Source organism: Podarcis filfolensis, assembly GCF_964270895.1.
Source record: "Podarcis filfolensis genome assembly, chromosome: 6".
NCBI classification, from domain to species: Eukaryota; Metazoa; Chordata; class Lepidosauria; order Squamata; family Lacertidae; genus Podarcis; species Podarcis filfolensis.
This window is the reverse complement of record NC_139609.1, coordinates 97,833,936-97,856,902: the sequence shown is the minus strand read 5'-3', so window position 1 is coordinate 97,856,902 and position 22,967 is coordinate 97,833,936. Positions and strand designations below refer to the sequence as shown.

The window sequence follows — 22,967 nt, the reverse complement described above, 5'->3', positions numbered from 1 at the left end:
ACCACTGGTGCTTCTTCTGCTATTAATGTGAGTTGACCGGGGGTTTCTTTCCTCCAAATTTCCTTGACTAAACATGTATTAAAAAGAAATTAAGAAGCCATGCCACAGGGACGCGGGTGGTGCTGTGGGTTAAACCACAGAGCCTATGACTTGCCAATCGGAAGGTTGGCGGTTCGAATCCCCGCAACGGGGTGAGCTCCTGTTGCTCGGTCCCTGCTCCTGCCCACCTAGCAGTTCGAAAGCACGTCAAAGTGCAAGGATATAAATAGGTACCGCTCCGGCGGGAAGGTAAACGGCGTTTCCGTGCGCTGCTCTGGTTGGCCAGAAGCGGCTTAGTCCTGCTGGCCACATGACCCGGAAGCTGTACGCCGGCTCCCTCGGCCAATAAAGCGAGATGAGCGCCGCAACCCCAGAATCGGCCATGACTGGACCTAATGGTCAGGGATCCCTTTACCTTTACCTAAGAAGCCACGACGGCAACAGAGGGTCTGGTCCTTTTCCAGGATTTGCCAAGCGGTGGAAATGGATTTGGGCTCAGGCAAGCGCAAGTGACATTCAGGGCCAAAGGGACAGAAGAGAGAAAACCGAAAGAAAATGGGTGTGTTGGGGGAGAGCCACCTTTGCCTGGTTTGGTGAAAACAGCAGGCAGGGTGAGGCAGGTGTCCTGCAGAGTCAAATTTGCCTTTTTCCAAAGAGACTTGTATGGTGAGAAGATTTCATTCACTGGTCCACCCACCTGGAACTGGAATCCCAAGGGACTGTGGTTAGTGCCAGATGCTGCAGCACAATTGCTGACAGGAGGGGGGGGGGGCCTTGTCCGCAGAGAACACCTGTGTGTGCTCAGAAATCTGCACCGGTTGCTGATTTGCTATTGGGCCAAGTTCCAGGTGTCAATATTAGCATAGGAAGCCCTGAAGAACTTGGGAGCAGTTTACCTACAAGGTGGCCTTGATCCCACATGTGCCCACTGAACCGCTTTGAGCTGGCACTGATACAAGGCCACAGGATGCCTTTTCTGTGTTGGAAAGAACTCAATCTTTCAGTGGGGCGGCAGCTGGAACCCCTTGCCACTTGGCATCAGGCAAGTGCCTTCACTGGACTCCAGACATTTTGGTCTAGAAAGGACTGTCTGCATATGTAGAAAGTGCATGTATGTTTTAATCTCTTTTTAGTTCATAGCTGACTATGGGATGTTTCAAAGGTCTGGATTTTTGGGGTTTTTTTTTTACTGTTTTTACAGATAGTTTTACTGTTTTATTCCCTTTGGAAACTGCGTCAAGGTTTTTTTTTTTAAACAATCAAGCAGCAATAATAATAAATAATAACTTATTACTTATAGCCTACCCATCTGGCCGGGCCTCCCCAGCCACTCAGGGTGGCTTCCAAGAGAATACTAAAAACACAATAAAACATCAAACATTTAAATCTTCCCTAAACAGTGTATAAATGTATCAGGAAGTTTTTAATGTTTGATATTTTACTATGTGTTACTACTGTGGTACTTTTATTGTTGTTAGCCGCTCTGAGCCTGGCTTTGGCTGGGGAGGGTGGGATATAAATAAAATTTTGTATTATTATTATTATATGTTTTATATTTGTTATATATGTTTTATATATGCTGTAAGCTGTCCAGAGCGGCTGGGCAAACCCAGCTAGATTGGCAGGGTATAAATAACATAATGATGATGGTGATGAAATGAATGAAAGCAGGTACTTGTTGAGTGAAGGGCAAGGCCCCTTGCACCTTGGCTCACTTGTGTGAGTCACCTGAAGCAGCCGGCCTTGTGGCCTGCTTGTGGAGCATATTTATGGATCTAGCAGGGGGCAGCTTCTCTGCGGAGAGGGGGGATTAGACTTGATGGCCGAGGCAACCCTACACTGCTATGAAATTCTGCTCCGGAGGTGGTACATGACTCCAGTCAAGCTCGCAAAAATTTACCACTTGCCTGATAATAAGTGTTGGAAATGTAAAGAGTCTGAAGGTACATTCTTTCACCTTTGGTGGACTTGCCCAAGGATTAAGGCTTTCTGGGAAATGATTTATAATGAAATGAAAAAGGTATTTAAATATACCTTTCTGAAGAAACCAGAGGCCTTTCTCCTGGGTATGGTCGGCCAATTGGTGCCAAAGAAGGACAGAACATTTTTTATGTATGCTACAACAGCAGCAAGAATACTCATTGCAAAGTATTGGAAGACACAAGATTTACCCACCGTGGAAGAATGGCAGATGAAAGTGATAGACTATATGGGACTGGCAGAAATGACCGGCAGAATTCGAGACCAGGGAAAAGAGACGGCGGAAGAAGATTGGAAGAAATTTAAGGACTATCTTAAGAAACATTGCAAAATTATTGAAGGCTAGAACGATGTTGATTTAGAAATTAAGGAGTTAAAAGCTGTAATGATTATGTGATTAAGAAAAGAAAGGTTAAAAAGTATATAGAAATTAGGGAAAGGATTTGCTGAATTGACTTAATTAGAGAATGGAATACAGAAAGGGGAGATATGAGGAGGTCGGGAAAGTAAGTTTTATGAATATAAGGGATGGAAACTATACCTGTTTTGTATGTGTGTTCTTTCTTTTTTGGATTGTATGTATTTTTATTGTTTTTGTTTTTATTGTTCTGTTTATTCTGTTTTATATAAATTCCTAAACTTTAATAAATATATTATAAATTAAAAAAAAGAAATTCTGCTCCGGGTACAACATGAAAGGCTTTGTGTTGCTTGCGTTTCCATTACCTGCAGGCGGCCTCTTGCAATCTGGCAGGCTGCTTGGCGCTGAGGTAGGGGAGGCAGGCGTCCTCCACTTTATTCAGGTCGCCCTCACCTGTGGGAACAGGAAGAGAGAAGCGTCAGCGGAAGACGACTCGCGCAGGGAGCGCCCCGGAGGGTGGGCAGAGTGTCGGCTTGCATCTGCAAGCAAGGAGGGTCGGGCAAGGTTTAGGGCTTGCAGAGGCCTTGGGGTGGGCAAGGGAAACTTGGTTCCCTACAAGGCAGTTTCCCAGAAAGCACAGGCATCTGCCTCTCACCTGGCATTGCACAAAACTAATGAAATACCGTGAAAATCCCTGAAACGAGAAGTAATCGACTAGAAGTATTACCTTGTGGAAATCAACTAAATAATAAAATCGAAAAGCTTAAGGAAAAAATCAGAAAAACCTAAAACTGAACAAAGCCTTAACGGGATGCTGGCTACAAACCTCGTTTCACTGAACTATTCAGTTTCCTCAGAAGGAAACAGAAAAATCATAAACTTTAAATGGCCAAGATTCAAACAAGGGTAGAACCCCAAAAATTTTGACGTTATTATAATCCTAGCTTGACCTAGGTAAAGCAAAGCGCAGTAATAAAGGATTGAGGACTCAAAGGTACAGTTTCTAATACTGAATTTACAAAAAAGGTTTGAAAAACTAAATGGCAAGTTTTAAACAAAGCCCAGCTTGAAGAAAGCCAAGCACAGTAATAAAGGGTTGAGGACTCAACTGTGAAAATTCTAGCGCTGCTTTTACTAAAAGGCTTAAAAGCCTAAATGGCACAAATTCAAAGAAAGAAATATAAGATAAAGCTGTTTTAGATTTTGAACGAACTCAAGAACAGGGTTGAAACACTCCCATGGTCTAGATGTTACTGCTGATGTTAAAGACTGATTAAAGACTAAAGACTGATGTTAAAGACTTTCTCACCTGGCACTGGGCAGGTAGAGATGCACACACGACCCCTGCAGAAAGCAGCTCTGCCAGCCCTGAGTTTGGCTTGTTCCCAAGCGCCAGGCTGGCAAAGCCCCTTGCGCTGCGGTTCCCAAGCAACAACCTCTGTTATCCTTTCTTTTTATACGCTTTTTATAGAGTTTTCTTTAACATATACAAACAAAATAAATACTCTAAAGTTCAACGATCGTATGTCTGCTTATTTTCTACACGCTCTATCGCGCACAGACGTCCCTCCCTTCAACAGGCTTTCATATTAAATTTTCTCTTTCACAGGTTCTTAGTTGCATTCTACACACATCACAAGATTTATTTTAATCCTGCTACAGCCTTTAAACATCTACAGTTATTGCCTATATACTCGACAAATTTACTCCGTTCCTTTTTGAACTTTGTTTCTTCTTGGTTACGGATCCTGTGGGTCAGTTTTGCTAATTCTACATATTCAACCATTTTTGTCTGCCGCTCCATTAGTGTTGGTATTTCCTGAGTTTTCCATTTTGGGGCTACTGAGATTCTGGCGGCAGTCGTAGGGTACATAAATAGTCTCTGGTCTGCTTTTCTTAATTCATCGCCTATCAACCCCAGCAGAAAAGCTTCCGTTTTTGGGGGGAAGGTATATTTAAATAGTTTTTCCAAGCTCCGTTATCCTAAGGTTACAAAGGTTTGGCTGTTGTAATTTGTCTAATTCTCTTTTAAAGCTGTCTAGGTTGGTCACTGCCTCCTGTGGCAGGGAGTTCCACAGATTAAGTACTCACCGAGGTCCAGAGTTTTGCATAGGGACCCGAGGCCCTGGAGCACAGCGAGCTGTAGCTTGAAGGCAAGGGTGTGGCTATAGATGGGCCCTGCCCGGGCACTGACCGGGGCCTGGGTGACGAGGGAGGCTGCCAGCTTGGGCAGGACATCTTTGGAGAATCGCCGCCGCAGGAAGTCGCCGCTGTGGGCTCCCAAAGTGCACAGCACCTGCGGAAATTCCACCAAACAGGCTCTTATTCACAGAGGCAAGTCACATTTGCTGGAATGAATGCAATCTGCAACAAAATGCTGCTGTATCGAGGGCTCCTGTGCAGTTTTCCAGCCAGCTATGCCCTTTCTCGGTATACTCCATTCCATTCCCCTTCTCCCCTAGGATGAAAAGCAGGACTCTTTTTCAGTCTGCTTCAGAGCACTGCCGTTCTGTGCCAGGCCACCCGTACCCAGTCTTGCTTTCTGCATGAATTTGCACTGAGCGGGTGACCTGTCACAAGACCCAGGCAGAGGGGCTTCTCGGTGGTGGCACCTGCCCTGCAGAACGCCCTCCCCTCAGATGTCAGATAAAACAACTATCTGACTTTTAGAAGACACCTGAAGGCAGGGAAGTTTTTAAATGGTTGATGTTTGATTGTGTTTTTAATATTTTGTTGGGAGCCACCCAGAATGGCTGGGGCGACCCAGCTAGATGGGTGGGCTATGAATATAAATTATTGTTATTTATCTATGCCACGTTCAGCCCAAATCTGGGGGGCTCAGAGCAAATACTGCAGCTTGGGCTTGCACACTGATTGCACAGCGCCACACAGCTCTGTGTATGAGAGAGACTGTGCAAGTTGGGCTGCCTGAAGCATCATGCAAAGGACTATTTATGGGACCGCCTCTCCTGGTCTGCCCCGCAGAGGACCCTAAAGTCCATGAATAATAATAGCTTAAGGGTCCCAGGCCCTAAGGAAGTCAGATTATCCTCCACCAGGGCCAGGGCCTTCTCAGTGATAGCTCTGACCTGGTGGAATGCTCTGTCCCAGGAGACCAGGGCCCTGCAGGATTTAACCTCCTTCCGCAGGGCTTGTAAGACAGAGCTATTCCGCCTGGCTTTCAATTGGAACTTCACCTGATCTTTTATTCCCCTTCCTTCCCTCCTTCTCCCCTTTTTATGAAGATCACCCACTCTGGGATCCCACAGCGAATTCTCCCCTGGCCTCTTTGCTGGCCCAAATAGGACTAATTCAGCCAGCTAGCCCTGGTGATCATCTAAAGTTTATTGGATGGATTTCCCCCCTAAATTGATTTTTGAATTCTGAATTTATTATTATCCACGTTTTATACAGTATTTTATGCTGTTTTTTGTTGCATCAATTAAGTGTTTTAAATTTGTTGTTAGTCGCCCTGAGCCTGCTTTTCTGAACCGGGAAGGGTGGGGTATAAATAAAAACTTATTATTATTATTATTATTTATTATTAAAGACAAGAAAGTACAAGAACTGCTAAGCCTCTAGGCATCGCAGGGGGTTGGACTAGATGACCCCTGGGACCCATTCAGACTCCGCAATTGTGCAATTCTAAACTCAGCTACCAAGAGGAGGCCCACCCAGCACAGGGAGGGTTGGGTCCCCTGCCGCACTGAAGTTCTCTCCCTCCCTCTCTGCAGTTTCAGAAAGGAGGCCACCGTGATCAAAGGGATTTCTATAATTAAAAAGTATCACCTTCCCTGCTGCTTGGCAGCATATCTCAAAATGCTGAAAAGGTAACTGCGTTCCTCGATAACGTCTTCTCCTCTCCCGCGCAAAAAATCCTGCCTGGTCCTTGAGATGTTGGCTGGGTATTGCAGGCTTGGCTGGGGGTTTTTTTTGTCCCCCCCAAGGGGGGGGCCCTGTGTATTACGCTTTTAGCTTTAAGTCGCTCAAACCATTTGCACTTCAAACGCTCTCCTTGTAGGCCAGATCTCGGAGCTGGAAGCCTGGAGGCCATCAAATGCTTCTTCCTTGCCATGTCAGCTGGCAACTGGAAGGATCTGCTGGCGCACAGCTGGGCCAGATTCGCTAAAAGGGGAGCACAACCCCCCCCCCAAAAAAAATAGAAGAGCAGATCTTGCACCAGCCCTTGAGAAACAAACAGGAGATGAAATATAGGGAGGGAGATTTCCTCTTTCCTGCGCCACTTTTCCCCGTGACCCTGTTTTTCACATTGCTTTTTCAGCCAGGCTGCAACTGCGGAAGCCAACCTGGTGCCCCCGCACTCTGGCTCAGTTAGCACTACGGAGCTCAGCGCTGGACCGCACTGTCAAGCTGTTAGTTTTATTCCCTGTTTTGCTTACTGCAAATTTGCGTTGTTCTCATCGGCCGACTTGCCTTCTTTTGGAAGAAGCAATGCTTCTCACTGCTGGAAACTGCAGGAGGGGAGAAGGGCTCCTGCGATCGAATCCTGCTTGTGGGTTTCTCCCCACAGGCACCTGGTTAGCCACTGTGGCGATTGGCCTTCTGTGGTTTCCAGCAGCTGATATTCAGAAACTGGGGCTGCCCTTGAGACTGACCCAGAAACTCCAGCGGGTGCAGAATGCCGCGGCGAGACTCCTTACGGGGTCCTCGCTGCGAGATCGCATTCACCCGGTGCTATACCAGCTGCACTGGCTCCCGGTGGAGTACAGGGTCAGGTTGAAGGTGCTGGTTTTGACCTTTAAAGCCCTATGCGGCCTGGGACCCTCGTACCTACAGGACCGCCTCTCCTGGTATGTCCCACGGAGGAACCTACGTTCTGCAAATAAAAACACCCTGAAGGTCCCAGGCCACAGAGAGGTTAGGCCGGCCTCAACCAGAGCCAGGGCTTTTTCGGCTGTGGCCCCGATCTGGTGGAATGCTCTGTCACAAGAGACTAGGGCCCTGCAGGATTTGACATCTTTCCGCAGGGCCTGCAAGACAGAGCTGTTCCACCAGGCCTTTGGCCAAGGCACAATCTGACCCCCTCCTTTGGCAATCCTCACAGAACTCTAGCCCAATGGTTGCCATTAATTTTATTCTGAATTGATTTTATTCTGAATTGATTTTAGAATGTATTTCAATTAATTGATTGTGATTTTATGTAAACTGTGTTACTTTTACTGTTGTTAGCCGCTCTGAGCCCGGCTTCGACTGGGGAGGGCGGGATATAAATAAAATTGTATTATCATTATCACATACTCTTTAAAAAAAAAAAAGTTTTATTAAACAGAGGGCCAGGGTGTGCCATTTTAGGGGAGGAACTTAATTTTTGCAAATCTCTTTCTTTAAAATGTGTTTTTGGGTGTGAGGAATTCAAATCTGCTATTATTTTTGTGACGAGACAGCCTTTAGCTTGGTAAGTCTACATCTGATGAAGAATCACGTAAACTGCTTTTGGGAAACCAAATAACTTTCACCTTCTGAAAATGTCAGCTAATTCTAAATGATGGTGGTGATGTAACTGGAAATACCTGGCAATCAATGATTTCCATGCAATTCTCCTTACCAAGAAAACTAAATTCTTTTAACTTAACCAAAATATATTTTGAATTCCCAAGCCATGTTACGACGTTTTAGCCCCCTTCATTTTCAGAATCTGCAAAAATTCAATACAACCTAATAGGGGGAAGCCCCAAATTCAGCAGATCAGGCCCACGAAACTAGATTGTGGTCAAGACGGCTGGCTCCTCCCTTGCCGGAGTTCAGCCCCTTGCTGGCCCCGGTGGGGTGTGGGTGGGTGCTGAGGATTCTGAACAGGCTCACCTTGAAGGCCCTGAGGACAGCCAGGGGGTCGTCCTTGGTCAGGCGGTGGACGAGGGCAGGCCACGTCCGATGGGCCAATGGAAGGAGGTGGCTCTCGTGCGGGCTCAGCACCGTCACGCAGAGCTCCAAGACATCCAGGACCTGCCAGGGGAGAAACACAATGGCATTAACGGAGGTGGGGCTGGAGACAGCTAGACAAGTGATTCTGCGATATAAGAGTGTGCAGCCTTCTTGTTTGTTCTCACCTTGAGAAGGAAACAGTCCTTAATCTCTTTTTCAAAGACTAAAATGTGTTGGTCACTTGTGGGAGTCAGTTGGTAGCTGACCACCCCTCAACTTGCGTACTGTGTTGGCAGAGGGTGTGGAGCCCCAGCAGAGTCTCCAGAGATTTCTTGCTCCCAGCAGAGGGCTTCTTCCAGAGTCCCCAGTTAAGGGGAAAACTCGTCTCACGTACAGTTCAAAGGAACAATGTGCTTTTTGTCTCCAGTCACAAGATGAAGCTAGACACTACTATCTACAGTACTTATGTGCAGAGAAATCTGCTAACACCACCACCATGCTAGCAAAACGCTGCTGTGTAAAACCTACAGCCTCTAACAGCTTCAGAGTCAGACCCTGACAGCAAACAGGGCAGGGCTCAACATCAGGACAAGATCGGGACAACAGGACATACACATAGTTTAGAGGTCCCGGGCCCTAAGGAAGTCAGACTATCCTCCACCAGGGCCAGGGCCTTCTCAGTGGTGGCTCCGACCTGGTGGGATGCTCTGCCCCATGAGACCAGGGCCCTTCAGGATTTAACCTCCTTCCGTAGGGCCTGTAAGACAGAGCTATTCCACCTGGCTTTCAATTTGAACTTAGCCTGATCTTTTATTCCTCTTCCTTCCCTCCCTCTCTCCTTTTTATGAAGATTACACACTCTGGGATCCCACAGCTAATTCTCCCCTGGTCTCCTCGCTGGCCCAAATAGGACTAATTTAGCTAGCTAGTCCTGGTGATCATCTAATGTTTATTGGATGGATTTTCTCCCTAAATCGATTTTATTGTTATTCACGTTTGATACCGTATTTTATGCTGTTTTTTGTAGCATCAATTAAGTGTTTTAAATTTGTTGTTAGCCGCCCTGAGCCCGGTTTTCTGAACCGGGAAGGGCGGGGTATAAATAAAAAATTATTATTATTATTATTATTATTAATTAAAAACAATGCTCTGGAGACCATTATACCTGTCTCCACATTCCTGAACCAAAGGAAGGGCGAAGGACTCTGCAAATCATACACTCGACCTCGCTGGTGTTGCTATGGTGACCCAGGGCACCTGACACCCTAATCTCAGAGCATCCAGACACAGAAGATGTGCTCCTCAAGATATGAGGCCTAGCACTGTGTCATTGAACCCATTCTTCGCATTATACCCAAGGGTACCCTCTGGCCGGCTTTAAGATCAGCGCTTTGAGCTGGGAGCCAAGCCCATCAGTCTCAGGCGCATGGAAAAGGGACTGCAGACATGCTCAAAGCAACTCGTTTCACTGCATTTTACATGTTCAAAGCAAGGGCTTTGGCACTTAGATACCGTCTCCAGGGCTGGGCCAACAGCAGAGCGCCTGGTGTCCTGGCTGCCCCTCCAAGGCATACCTTCAGCCGCACATGGAGACTCTTGTCGGAGAGCAAGTGGGCACATCTCTCCATCACGGCCTTGGCGGTCTGGGCATGGGCTGGCAAAAGGCTCTCTGTGTCCAGGCTCTGCTCGTTTGCTTCTGGCTCCAGATAAGGCAGCTGATCCTCTGGGAAGGAGAAAGGAGGGTTGTTGGCAACGATACAGGGTGGAACTTAAACACATTTTTTAATTATTATTTCATAAACTTTATGCTGCACTGCTTGACTGTAGGGAAAAAGTCTCAAAGCAGTATGGAAGTGAGAGCTGGACCATAAAGAAGGCTGATGGCCGAAGAATGGATGCTTTTGAATTCTGATGCTGGAGGAGACTCTTGAGAGTCCCATGGACTGCAAGAAGACCAAACCTCCCCATTCTGAAGGAAATCAGCCCTGAGTGCTCGCTGGAAGGACAGATCCTGAAGCCGAGGCTCCAAGACTTTGGCCACCTCATGAGAAGAGGAGACTCCCTGGAAAAGACCCTGATGTTGGGAAAGATGGAGGGCACAAGGAGAAGGGGACGACAGAGGTCGAGATGGTTGGACAGCGTTCTCGAAGCTACAAACATGAGTCTGACCAGACTGCGGGAGGCAGTGGAAGACAGGAGTGCCTGGCGTGCTCTGGTCCAGGGGGTCACGAAGAGTCGGACACAACTAAACGACTAAACAACAACAAAATCTATGAAAGATGAACAATATTTCAAAACTTTCAAAAAGTTAAACTAGCAATAGACTAAAAGCAGGTTAAAACTCACACCCATCTGGGTAGGCTAGTCTAAACAATAATAATAAATAATAATAGTAATAATAATAATAATAATAATAATAATAATAATAATAATAATAATTTATTATTTGTACCCCGCCCATCTGGCTGGGTCTCCCCAGCCCTTCCAGCAAAGATTAAAAATGCATTAGATTGCCACACATTAAAAACTTCCCTGAACAGGGCTGCCTTCAGATGTCTTCTAAATATCAAGTAGTTGTTTATCTCTTTGATGCGAGGGTGTTCCACAGGGTGGGCGCCACTACCGAGAAGGCCCTCTGCAACAAGAATGTTTTTCGCAGGCCCCAAAAGAGGGTACAGTGAAGGCGCCTGCCTGATGTCAATAGGCAGGGAGTTCCGAAGGGCAGCTGCTGCCACACTAAAAGATCAAGCTCTCCCAAATGCAGCGATGGCATTCCGTGCGCCTGAGTGTAGGGGACGAGCGTCCTGGGCTCCGACCAGAGACCTGAAGGACTTTCAGCTGTACTGACCTTCCTCTTCCTCCTCCTCTGTGAGATTGCCTTCTGCAATCCGCTTCTGCTTCACGTACTCGAGGAAGAACTCTTCCATGGCCTCTGCGGTGAGAAGTGTCGGGGAAGGGGTTTCCTCACTCTGCTCAGCTGAGAAACAGCCCCCTTCGTGCTCCAAATTCTTCTCTGTTCGGTGCTCCACCACAAACCAGGAAGCTGCCAAGAGGAGGAAAGCGTGACTTCCTCAAGCCCAACACAGCAATCCTAAACTTGGCCGTTGCTGGAAACGGGTTCTGTTCTGGGCAGCTGGGGTATACATTTAAGTCCCAATTTGGGGAAAGAGGGCTAAGCCACACAGGAAAGACACAGCGCAGTGAATCTCCAGGCCAGGCTATGTCCGTAAAACCGTGCAGAACTAGTTTGTAAAACGCTTATTCTATATTTGTTGGCTGCGGCTAGATTGACTATTGCCCAATAATGGAGAAATATGTTTGATTTTTCCCTTCACATTTGGTTTCAGAAGGCCCTACACACCCCAATTGCAGAAGAGTGGAATCATTTGATGTGTGTTTTACAAGACACCTCCAAGCCAACAGCCCTCGCATGGTGGATGTTTTTGACATGCATTAAGGAACAAAATCATGGCTGGCAAATTCCCACAGAACCAGATTTATTTGGTGCTGACTACACACCAAAATCCACTACCACAAGCCCTCTTTGATCCCGAGAGAACGATAATCCCATTTTCTGGTCTGATTTTAATCAACCTCTTCATGCTCCCATATTCTATAGAACTATGATAGCAAGCCGCCACCTGAATCGTCTCGCTTCATTGTGTAAGATATTTTGATTCCTTAATAAAGTTCTAAAGTATAAAAAGAGATACTATACAGTACATAGTAGCAGCTACAAATTCTCTTGGCTTTCCTCTGCAACTGGGACAATCAGGCTGCAAACCAAGGAAGTTTCAAGGAATTCAATTTGTTCCTTTCTAAACAGGTAGATCTTGACTCCGAATAACTCTGGGATGAATCCTGCGCTGATCCTACCCAGAGCAAACCCATTGAAATTTAAAAGGGCATGACGTAGGTGCCTCAATTTCAATAGGTCTACTAGCAAGTATGATTTAGTTGGCTATAACTCTCAGTGCTGAATATTACTCTCACATATGCATTCCTGAGTGTGCATCCTCTGAAGGAAATCCCATGCATAGATTAACGGAGTTATTCCCGAGTCATTTGGCATCCCCACAGAGTGTCGATCAGTGGGGAGGACCACCCCATGGGGGACAGTGGGGTTACCTAGGAAGGCACTAAGAGGCAAGGGGGCAGGAAGGGGGTGCCAGAGGTTTAAAGGACTAACAGAATTTGAAAAGCTGGTATCACTGATTCAAGTTCATCTGCTTTGTTGAATTAAACTAAATAGTTTTAATTGGATTTTGAATAAACATACAATTAATTGCTACCATTTTGAATTTCATTGTGCTGTTCTCTTCTTTAGTGGGTTGGGCAAACTGCTATCCTGATTAGTGATTTTTACATGGTTAGGGGCACTGGGGATGTGAATGTGGAACCAAGAGGGCAGTGGCCTGAAAAAATTTGGGAACCACTGGTGTAGATGTTACCAGCACGGATCCAAGGCCCTGGTTCATTTCCTAACTCAGCTACAGAATTTCTGAAAGGGAGAAATGGGTGAATTAAGCAACACACTGAAGCCAAGGCCAGGACCCCTGGGATAGCACAGACAAGACAGAGGTCCCCCATTTTGGAGGGGGTGCTGTGGATTTCCTACTCTGAGTCAAGGTGGCAAAGTGGTTAGATTGCCGGACTAGGACCTGGAAGAGCAGGGTTCGAATTCCCCACGACCACGAAGCCTGGCGTTGGCCCATTCGCCATCCCTCAGCTAAGCCCTACCTCACAGGGCTGTTGTTGTGAGAGGGAAAGTAAAGGTAAAGGTAAAGGGACGCCTGACCATTAGTTCCAGTCGTGGCCGACTCTGGGGTTGCGGCGCTCATCTCACTTTATTGGCCGAGGGAGCCGGCGTACAGCTTTCGGGTCATGTGGCCAGCATGACTAAGCCGCTTCTGGCGAACCAGAGCAGCGCACGGAAACGCCGTTTACCTTCCGGCCAGAGCGGTACCTATTGATCTACTTGCACTTTGACATGCTTTCGAACTACTAGGTTGGCAGGAGCAGGGACCGAGCAACGGGAGCTCACCCCGTCGCGGGGATTCAAACCACCGAACTTCTGATCAGCAAGTCCTAGGCCCTGTGGTTTAACCCACAGCGCCACCCGTGTCCCTGTGAGAGGGAAACAGAGCCACTTATGGCTTGAGCTCCTTGAAAGAAAAACCAGGACAGAAGCATGGCAGTGAATGGGTACCTAGCCTCAGCAGCAGAGTGTGCATGACCCCAAGGAATGAGGCCGCCCGGTCAGCGTGATGCAGGTCAAGCTTGGCCAGGATGTCCTGGATGACGTCGTCCACCAGGGGCAGCACATTGGCATCCGAGTGTCTCAGCATGGCTTCCAGGACCCGCGAGCAACGGGGCACGTGAGCCTGGTGGCGCAGGTGCAAGGAGATGCCGTTCACCAGGTAGTCGGCATTCTGGTTGATAAGGTCCGGGATGGAGCCGTAGCCACAGGCGCAGCAGATGTCCTCCATGGCCCCGCTGGCTGCCTGGCTGATAAGGAGCGTGGCATCTCCTGCCTTCTCCAGGACGGGGTACAAGGCTGAGATCAGCAGCGGGCGGAAGTCCTGCTTGAGCGCGGAAGCAAAGCAGCCCACCCCTTCCAGCTGGATGCAAATCTGCCAGATGTTGCCGTTCATGGCGTGGACAGTGAGCTTGGCATCTGGGAGAGGAAGGGGCTGGCCAGGCGGAACGGCAAGGAGCCCAGAGCACTTTGTCTCTGTTTCACTGGCCAACTCCTCAGCCTCGATGCTGGTGACCAGATGCCAGTTGGCTTGGTCCACGTATTCCTCCAGCACAGAAGCCACGACGCCTCTGAGATCCTCAGCACTGGCCACCTCTTCCCGCTCGTGAAGGACATCCACCTCTAGCCCAGCTGCTCCAGCAATTAGTTCATTGAGGACCATCGCCGCCTGCTTCCGGTAGACAGCCGACTCTCCGTACAGCCCCAGGAAATGGTCCACCAGCAAATAGAGGTTCCCGTAGTATCCCAGGACCCGGCAGATCTGCTGGAGTAAGGAGAATATGTGCTCGTCGGCAAAGAACCGGAAGCACTTCCTCTGGGCGCTGCTGCTGCGCTGCGAAGGTCCTGGCATGTTCCCGAGACGCCGCTCCTCCACAACCTTCACGTCCTTCACATCCAGCTCCAGGACTTGCACAAGGGCCCTGGAGAGGCGGTGGAGGTGGGAAGCGGAGTTCAGAACCAGGTTGACCCGGGGGCCCAGCAGCTTCAAGTACCCGAGGAGCAGGTTCAAGGTGACCGTCTTGCCCTGGTCATCCTGGGAGCTCATCAGGCGGGGAAGGGCGGTGGCCAGGGAGTGGAGGTCCTCCGAAAGGATGTCGGCAAGAAGGCGGTTCTCCGCCACCCTTCCCTGCTCCGCAGTGCTCCGCAGGACCTCACTGCTCCGAGTTCGGATCTCAGGCCTCTCGTCGTTGACAAGGCCAACCAAGGCCTTCAGGAGCTGACTGGCGGAGTCGACCAAAGACCGGCCGCAGGTCGCCATCAAGAGTTGGACCATTTCCACCAGCTCCATCCTCGCCTTCCAGTGAGGGTGAACGGACACAGACCCAACCACCTTCGCGATCAGGATGGAGAGCTTGGCTGCTGTGCTCTTTGCCCAGTCGGGGTCTCGGTGGACCACAAGCTCCGAGAGCCTGCCTTGCCCCTGCACAGATGCCTCCGTCTTTGGCGGGATCTGTGCCAGTTGCTCATCTGCCATGACCGAAGCTACCACCCGGGAGAAGACTTTGATGGCCGAGACGACAACGGCATGGCCTTGCTTCACGTCCCCCGCGATGATCCGGGAGAGCGTGAGGGAGATCCCGGGCAGGAAGGAAGCAAAGAGATCCCCGCAACGCTTTGCCTCCTCGCCGTCCAGCGGCCGGTGGCCCCCCTCGCAGTCACACTGCAGAAGCAGCGCTTGCAGGCATCTCAAGGCCGTGATCTTCAGCTGCTTGGCTTTCTCTTGCTCCGCCAGGGACAGCAGCAAGGAGACGGCAAAGCCCAGGTGCGGGAGGTTGGAGGGCTGGTACAGAGTCGCCAGGACGTCGCCGGAAGCCGAATGCAGCAGAGCCAGCAGTGCCTGCAAAACAGCTTCCTTCAGCTCCTCCGACAGAGGGGCCAGCTGCTGCGGGCTGGAGGGGGAGGCCAGGCAGACGCAGAGCTCGGAGAACAGCTCCAGGAGCAGCTCGGGCTTCTTCACGCACGTGGCGGAGAGCACCGAGGCCACGCACTGGGCCACGGTCTGGACCACACGCTCCCGCTTCGGCCCTGGGACCTTGAGGGTGAAGCGCAGGGGGAAGAGGACATATTCCTGGAGTTCCTGCAGGGCAGAGTCGCTGACCGTTCGCAGCTGGGAGCGCAGCAGCTCCACGTTCTCCGCCGTCTGGGCTTTGGTCAGCTGCACGCAGGCCGGGCGCAAGGCCCCAAACGCCTCCTGCGGGGTGTCGAAAACAGCCATGGCCTGGCCCTGCCGCCCTCCACTCAGGCCTCTCCTCCGGTCATCGTCATCCTGCGTAGGGAAGGGGAAATAAGTTCTGTGAGAGCAGCTTTCAGGTTACAGGAGGAGCAGGAGGAGAAACACAACAAATAAATAAAAAAAGTAACAAGCCCAATGTGCCCCTTGACATAACTTCTGTCGGCCTTAAGAGGGGAAATAACAAGTTCTCAAAAAACTAGAGGGAGGCTCTCTGAAAAACGGCAGGCAGTCTCAAGGTCCTTTAAGGAGTTTCACTGCATGGCTAGCTACCCCAGTGTGTGCAGAGCAGGACAGCTTTGGCCAATGCCTGGAGCTGAAGAGGGAAAGAGAAGCCCTTTGGCACAGAAAGGAAGGGGCCTGGGAATCCCGGAACTGTACAACCGGAAAGGACCCCGAAAGGCCACCCAGCCCCAACCCCCTGCAGTGCAGGAATCGCAGCATTGTGGAGTTAGAAGGGGTTCCCCAAGGGTCATCCAGCCTGACCCCCTGCAATGCCTTGCAAGGGGTCAAGCCCTCTGGTCTTAGCCTGGCAGTTTCCCCGGCCTAGACCGGCAGTCTCTTTGGGGTCCAACTTTGCAGGAGGGGGCCTGGCCTGGCCTTTATGCCCGGAGGGCACGTGCTCTACCCACTGAGCCACACTGCCTCACCTGGGGGCGGAGTCCAGCGAGTGGGCGGGGTCAGGCCGCCGGCAAGGCCCTGGAAGTGGCCCCGGGTCGCAGGTCACTGGCCCCCTATTTCCCCCCTCCCCAAACACCCCCCAGGCCTCCCGCCTTCCCCCCCGCTTCTCCCTTCCTCAGGCGCTGCTCGGGAGAAAGCGAGAGTTCGCCCCATGCCGGAAGTCCCCATTCTGGCGGAGCGAAATATCTCCCGCGGGGGAGACGGGCGAGAGGACGGAGCGACAAAAGTCCCACCGGAGCAGCACCGCCCATGCGCGGCGGCCGGGCCCTACTGCGCACGCGTCGCTGGGAGTACGCGCGTGCGCTTTAGGGCGGCGCCGGCTGGACTTGGCGCCGCTTGTCCGGCCGAAGCAGCAGCAGCAGCAGCAGCCGCGGCCGCCGCTCTCTCGCGCCTCCGGGGTGGTTTGTCCCCCTTGGCCCCCCGTAGCATGCCGCCCTCTGACCCTCGCGCGGCGCCGGGGTGAAAGGGCGCGCGGCCATTTTGTGTCGGCGGTTGGTCGTCTGTGAGGCGAGGAGGGAGGGAGGGAGGGAGGGCGGCGGGGCCGGGCCGCTCCAGCGAGGCCGCGCCAGGCCGGGCCGGGCGGAGCTCCTCTCCTCCTGCTCCTCCGCCGCCGCCGGGCGCGCCATGTCCTCGTTCTCGGAGTCGGCGCTGGAGCGGAAGCTGTCGGAGCTGAGCAACTCCCAGCAGAGCGTCCAGACGCTGAGCCTGTGGCTCATCCACCACCGGAAGCACGCCGGGCCCATCGTCACCGTCTGGCACCGAGAGCTCCGTAAGGGTGAGGAGGAGGGAGGCGGCAGGGCGCCGGGGGGGGGGTCGCTCGGTCTCCCTCCCCCGGGTCCCTCCTCTTGTGCAGTGAGGGGGGGCCAGCATGGCCCAACAGTCGCGTAAAGGGGAAGGCCACGCCCCCTCCTGGGGGAGAGAGAGTGGAAGCAGGGGGGGGGGCCAGCATGGCTGAGCCGTTGTGTAACCAGAGAAGGGGGTGGGTGGGTGTGTTGCCAGTAGGGGTACCAATAACATCATATAACATAAATTCCTATATATATAAATTCCTGCAACAACACAGAGCACAAACACCATTCGAATTGCAATGCCTACCAACTTTGCCCCCCTCAAATATGTTATGGGACCTCAGCTCCTAGGAGCTGGTTCTTGTGGCCGCCAGCATGGCTGAACAGTCATGTAATCAGAGCAGTGTGCCCCCCTCATGGGAAAGAGCGCACAAGTTGCCAGTAGGGGTACCAATAATTGATCACATAACACTGTTAATGGAGAAATCTGAGTGCTCCCTTGGACAAAAAACAAGGACCCCAGCCAGGTATACCAGAGCAAAACAGCAGCCAGTAGGCTTGGTCTTTATTGAAGACTGTCGCGACAGGACTCCCACCTGCCACAAGATGGAAGCCCCCAACAAAAGAGAATCCACACTTTTATTAGCTGCTAATCCCCATGTTACACCCCCACCCCCCAAACTACACCATGGTTACATCATGAAAGGGGAGGTCTGGTGGCAGTCATCTGAGCATCCTGGACCTGCCGCATGGTTCTCCTTGCCCTCCACCAAACACCCCTCAAGTGAAACAGAAAAGATATTTACATTTCCCTATTTCCCAGCCAAGTTCATCACACCCTTTTGTCTTCATCTGGGTTTGTTATTTCTGGAATGGCTACCTGTCTGGCACTCAGGTATCAGGATGCCAGGAATGATCACTCAGGCAGAGGGGTTGCTGAAGCTGAGCTCACATGTCTATAGGAATTTCTGAAGTTTTCCCAGTGAGCCAGCACATAGATAAATAAGTGAATTGATACATTTGGTATTGTGCAGCAAAGGCCCTTTGAATAGATAGGAGGAAACTGTGATGAAGTGTTTGGTGGGGACAAGTCACAAAAGTGATTGTGCTGATTTTGGTAGTGGGCTGCATGTGCATGATATCTGCTGGAGGGGCAACCCCCCCAACCTATACATAAAATACTGCAACAACACAGAGCACAAACACCATTTGAATTGCAATGCCTACCAACTTTGCCCCCCTCAAATATGTTATGGGACCTCAGCTCCTAGCAGTTGGTTCTTATGGCCGCCAACATGGCTAAACGGTCATGTAATCAGAGCAGTGTGCCCCCTCCTGGGAAAGAGCGCACAAGTGTGGTGGGTGGGTGTGCAAGCGTGGCATATCCAGAGCACCGCGCCCCCTGGAAAGCATGTGTGAGATGCCAGCATGGTTGAACAGTCGTGTGATAAGAGTGCCAAGTCCTCCGAAAGACTGAATTAGTTTAGGGAATGCCAGCATGGCTGAACAGTCGCCTAACCAGAGCACTATGTGCTGTCCTGGAAGGGTGTGTTGTAGGAGAGCTGGGTTGTTGGGAGGCCTATGGAGGCTCTCCAGATCCCGTTGTTCCCAACATCTTTGTGCAACAGCTGTGTGAGTTGTGAGCTGGAAGTGTGGAGGTTTCTCTCCTACTTGCAGGGCTGGCATCAGAAGGTAGCTCTGGGAACCATTACTCCATGCTGTTAATATGTGCTGTATGTGGAGTTGCCCTTGAAGACACCTGGGGAGCTGTAACAGGTTCAGAATGCAGCTGCTGGGATTTTAACTGGGAGCAGTCCACTGGGATCATATCTTGCCAGTTGTGAAAGGGCTTCACTTGATTCCAATACAAAGTGTGGGTTTTGATTCTGAAAGCCCTACGTGGCTTTTGACCCAGGTGCCCAGGTACTTACTAATACATAGAAATATTAAAAATCAATTACAATAAACACACCTGTACAATTAAAAGACAGGTCCTTCTGCCACATCAAAAGAGGCCATGAATACTTTAAAAACCTTAATCTGATTCTCCAGATGATCAACCTGCCTGGATGTTAATATCTTCTACTGAGGCCTTTTTTTCAGGTTCCTGTGTCATTGAGATAAGGTGGGTGGGTGGTAACAGAAGCTTGGTGTCTTCTGTGAACCACCCTGAGACCCCTGGGTATAGGGTGGTAAATAAATTCAATAAATAATAAAAATTCTATTTGCTTCTGCAGGGCAGCATTTAGGAGCTGGGGATCCCTGCAGAACTTGGGCTGTGGGCTTGTTATCGCTCAACATCCCAACTTGTAATTTATAATGCAACTTGATCTGCAGGCTCTTTCCCCACCCGTCTCAGTGGCGGCTTGAGCTGAAGATTAGCTTGGAGAACCTGAGCATAAGAACTGATGATGTGGTCTTCACAGCTTTGATCAGGGAAGGTTCAGACTTTCTGCCTGTGGAACTCCCACTGGGACTGGTCCTTGTATGATTCTTCTGTTCCTCAAGCTTCAGTTTTGACAAAAAGTCTACTAATTTATCACCTGCTGAGTGGTTCAGCTTCTCTGTATCTGCCCAACACAGGGCCTTGACAAAGGATGTGTTTGAGGAATTAAGAACTTACATTGTGGCTGTTTTTCTAATGGCAGGTGCTGAGCTCAGCTCTACCCCCTCATAAGAAAGCTTTTCTTCCAGCCTTGATAGTATAATGAATTGATTGTGTGTCTTGGTGGAGAGACATGTGTCAAAAGGCACTCTTTGCTTAGTGCTGGGTAAACCTGGTATGGGAAAGGGAGGGTTTAAAAATTGCAGGCCTGTTAGGGTCAAAAGTCAAGAGGGGCAATTGGCAAGCTACACATTGGCTCAGAATATCTTCAGAAAACTAAATTGTGCAGTTCTTGAATTGCTCTGAATAGCCTGGGTTGTCTGTTCTCTGGTGCACAGTATTGTCTATTGTTCAGTATTCAGCTTCAAGAGCAAAGTGTTTGTTCTTGATCCTGTCCTGCTGGTTCTAAAAATATACGATTTGCAAATAACATTTGAGCTGACTGTTAGCAGGTAGTGATCCCTCAGTTGGTAAAGTAAGAGAAAGATACCTGGTTTCACACCTAAATGGGGTCTCAGTAGCTGGTGCCTTTCCAGGAGTGTGGCACTCACTTTGTCTGCCCCCATCTCCCCCTGCCCCTCCAGCACCTGGCGGTACCAGGTCACATCACCTTAGGGTGATGCCTTGCTTCTACAGTTAGAAAGCTCTGTTAGGAGTCTAAGGTGTACTTTTATTTTTTGGGAGTTTAAAATGTGCTGGTTGATGCCAGGCACGTACCGCTATAGTCACTCTGAACCATTCAGAACGCTAATGAAATTGTCATGCTTTGAATTGGGGAGGGCAGAAGACTTGCAATAAAGACTGTGCTACTGCTGCTCTGACGTGCTGTGGCATGCATCTTTTTGAGTCAATTTGATGCTCTGTGGCATGCATTTTTGATAGTCAATTTGTTAACTGCCCTTCCTTGGTTAGGATGCCAAGCAGTTTCTGCATTTTGACTCAAAGGAGCCAGTTTGCATTGAGTGGAACCTGTTGAACGCATGCAAAGAAGCCATGTGTGTGGCTCACTGCAATGAAGTTGAACTTTTATCTTCAGGACAGATAAAAAGGAAATACAGGGAACAACAGATTTGCGGCGGGGGGGGGGGGTTACGTTCCTGACCCCTGCAAGCATCTGTGGGGTGTGAATAAGCCCCTCCCCCACTGCCCCTCATCTGTGTTCTCTTAATTTGGTACGAGGCTACCAGGCTGTTGTTGTTTTTTAAAAGCTTAGCTTTGATACTGTGGCCTGTCAGGTTTGAGCAATATAGGGCATGCTTGGATGAAAGCTATCGTAGAATCGCACAGCCTGTCAGCATCAACATTGTTTTCTGGGGCTGCCTCTTTCCCCAAGCCTTCACCGTGATTACCGATGAGTTCATTCTTGTCAATGCCACTTGCTTGCTTGTTTTTAAGGATTTCTACAAATAAGTCATATTTATTGGCTTTGATATTGAAATAATTACCACTGAAAGAGCTCAGTGCAGCCAAGCAGTTCACACAACTCTTCTTGGAATATTGTAATTAGAATGAGCGCCAGCTGCAAGTGCTGATGGTGCAAATAAATGCTTTTTTGGTAGCTGTTTTCTTTTTTTCTTCCCTTCAACTCTCCAGACTTCCTTTCTCTTCAAGTCTGGGAACCTAAGTCTTTTCCAAGGGCAGCAGAATTCTATGAAATTTGTTAATTTAGACACCACACCATGCCATAGGGGTTGGCATGGTTTCTCAATAGAGAGTGACTCCTTTTGTATTTGGGCAGGGATGAGCAGGGCATCTGGGAAGGGCAAGTCCATGCCTGGGCCTAGTTTACCTGGTGCTTTCCTACCCAGACCCTGAGCTCTAAATCGGATGCCTTTCTTTGAATGCTCCCAGCAAGTGAGGCTCAGCAGGGGATTATGAGTCGCTGAAAGAGCCTCTTCAGCAGTGGCCTCTCTGTTGTGGAATGCCTTTTCCTGAAAAGTCCACAGTGCTTGGTCTAGTTCAGGGGTCGGTAAAGTTTTTGTGGCTTGGGCCGGTTCATGGTCCTGCAGACGCCGTGGTGGGCCAGAGTGCGCATGCACGCATGTGCAAATGCTATTTCCAGTGCGGAAGAGGCATGTGCAACTTCCCATAGGCTGGCAGGAGCTTCCTGCAGCCAATGGGAAGCCAGCCAACGTTGCAGAAGGCGGTCCCTGCTCTGCTCCGTGCCGGTTTAGCACGGCGCATGGGAGCCGACCGAGCGGGCGGTGGGGGTCCATGAACCAGTTAAGCGACCCCCATGGGCCCTTTGTGGCCCATGGGCCTTAGGTTGCTGACCCCTGGTCTAGTTTCTTTTTGCAAAGGACATTAAGATTTTCTTAAGCTTTTAATGTTTTTAAATTTGCTTGTTTCCTTTGATTTGTTTCTGGTTGTGCCTTATTATTTAATGCTGCGTTTAAAATAATTTAAACAATAAATGTAAACAAAAAAAATACAAGATAAAATGCAATAAAACAAGATCTGTTTCATTTTGTAAGCTACCCATCTGACTTGAAATAGGCTAATTGAGAGCTGTTTTGTCTTGAAAGCATGGCGTTACTGTGGCTAACCACAGGAATCTTCAAGAACAAAGCAAGCCAGCTTGGGAGGTCACCTTGCATGAAATGAAATATATACTAGCCTGTGGAAGCTGACGCCACAATAAACCATCTGTTGGGTCTTTCAGTTGCCACAAGACGTCTTTCCTTGTGCTTCTGCAGCTCTGCTCTGGTTAAGTGTAGATCCGCTGTTGGCTTTAAAGAAGGGGGCATGAAATGAGAATTTGGCTTCTGTTTGTGATGTCGACCTCGAGGGTGGCTGTGAGACTGAATGAAAAGGATGGGTGATTTGAGAGCTAAACATGCTATACAGATATTTTTTTTCCTCTTCTATTTTCCTAGCAAAGTCAAGTAGGAAACTGACTTTCCTATACTTGGCCAATGACGTCATCCAGAACAGTAAAAGGAAGGGGCCTGAGTTTACAAGGGAATTTGAATCGGTTCTGGTGGATGCTTTTTCACATGTTGCCAGGTATGTATAGCAACCTCTTCTAATGCCTCTGGTAACCTCTAGGCTGGATTACTGCAATGTGCTACATATGGGGCTCTCTGTGAAGTTCAGAAACTTCGTTTAATGCAGAATGCAGCAGCCAGGCTGTTAACGAA

At 49.6% G+C, this 22,967-nt stretch overlaps 2 protein-coding genes across 4 annotated transcripts in view; one reads left to right on the top strand and one right to left on the bottom strand.

The window, feature by feature from the left end:
• Positions 1-16,811, bottom strand: part of TTI1 (TELO2 interacting protein 1) — a 29,806-nt gene extending 12,995 nt beyond the window's left edge. The window contains exons 1-7 of the mRNA XM_083618440.1: positions 16,404-16,811; positions 13,473-15,789; positions 11,112-11,306; positions 9,838-9,986; positions 8,204-8,344; positions 4,472-4,676; positions 2,746-2,833 (exon numbers count right to left, since the gene is read on the bottom strand). Of these exons, the coding sequence (XP_083474566.1) occupies positions 2,746-2,833; positions 4,472-4,676; positions 8,204-8,344; positions 9,838-9,986; positions 11,112-11,306; positions 13,473-15,738 (3,044 nt within the window). The 5' untranslated portion in view covers positions 15,739-15,789; positions 16,404-16,811. The remainder of the gene's footprint in view (positions 1-2,745; positions 2,834-4,471; positions 4,677-8,203; positions 8,345-9,837; positions 9,987-11,111; positions 11,307-13,472; positions 15,790-16,403) is intronic.
• A 242-nt stretch (positions 16,812-17,053) lies between these two features.
• The window catches only part of RPRD1B (regulation of nuclear pre-mRNA domain containing 1B), a 28,642-nt gene continuing 22,728 nt past the window's right edge, over positions 17,054-22,967 (top strand). For 2 of the 3 annotated variants that reach the window (XR_014549200.1, XM_083619082.1), the window contains exons 1-2: positions 17,054-17,209; positions 22,704-22,833. Coding sequence is in view for 2 of the 3 variants with exons in the window: in XM_083619082.1 (XP_083475208.1) it covers positions 17,059-17,209; positions 22,704-22,833 (281 nt within the window). In the remaining variant the exon portion in view is untranslated. The remainder of the gene's footprint in view (positions 17,210-22,703; positions 22,834-22,967) is intronic. The other variant, XM_083619083.1, reaches the window with a different exon arrangement.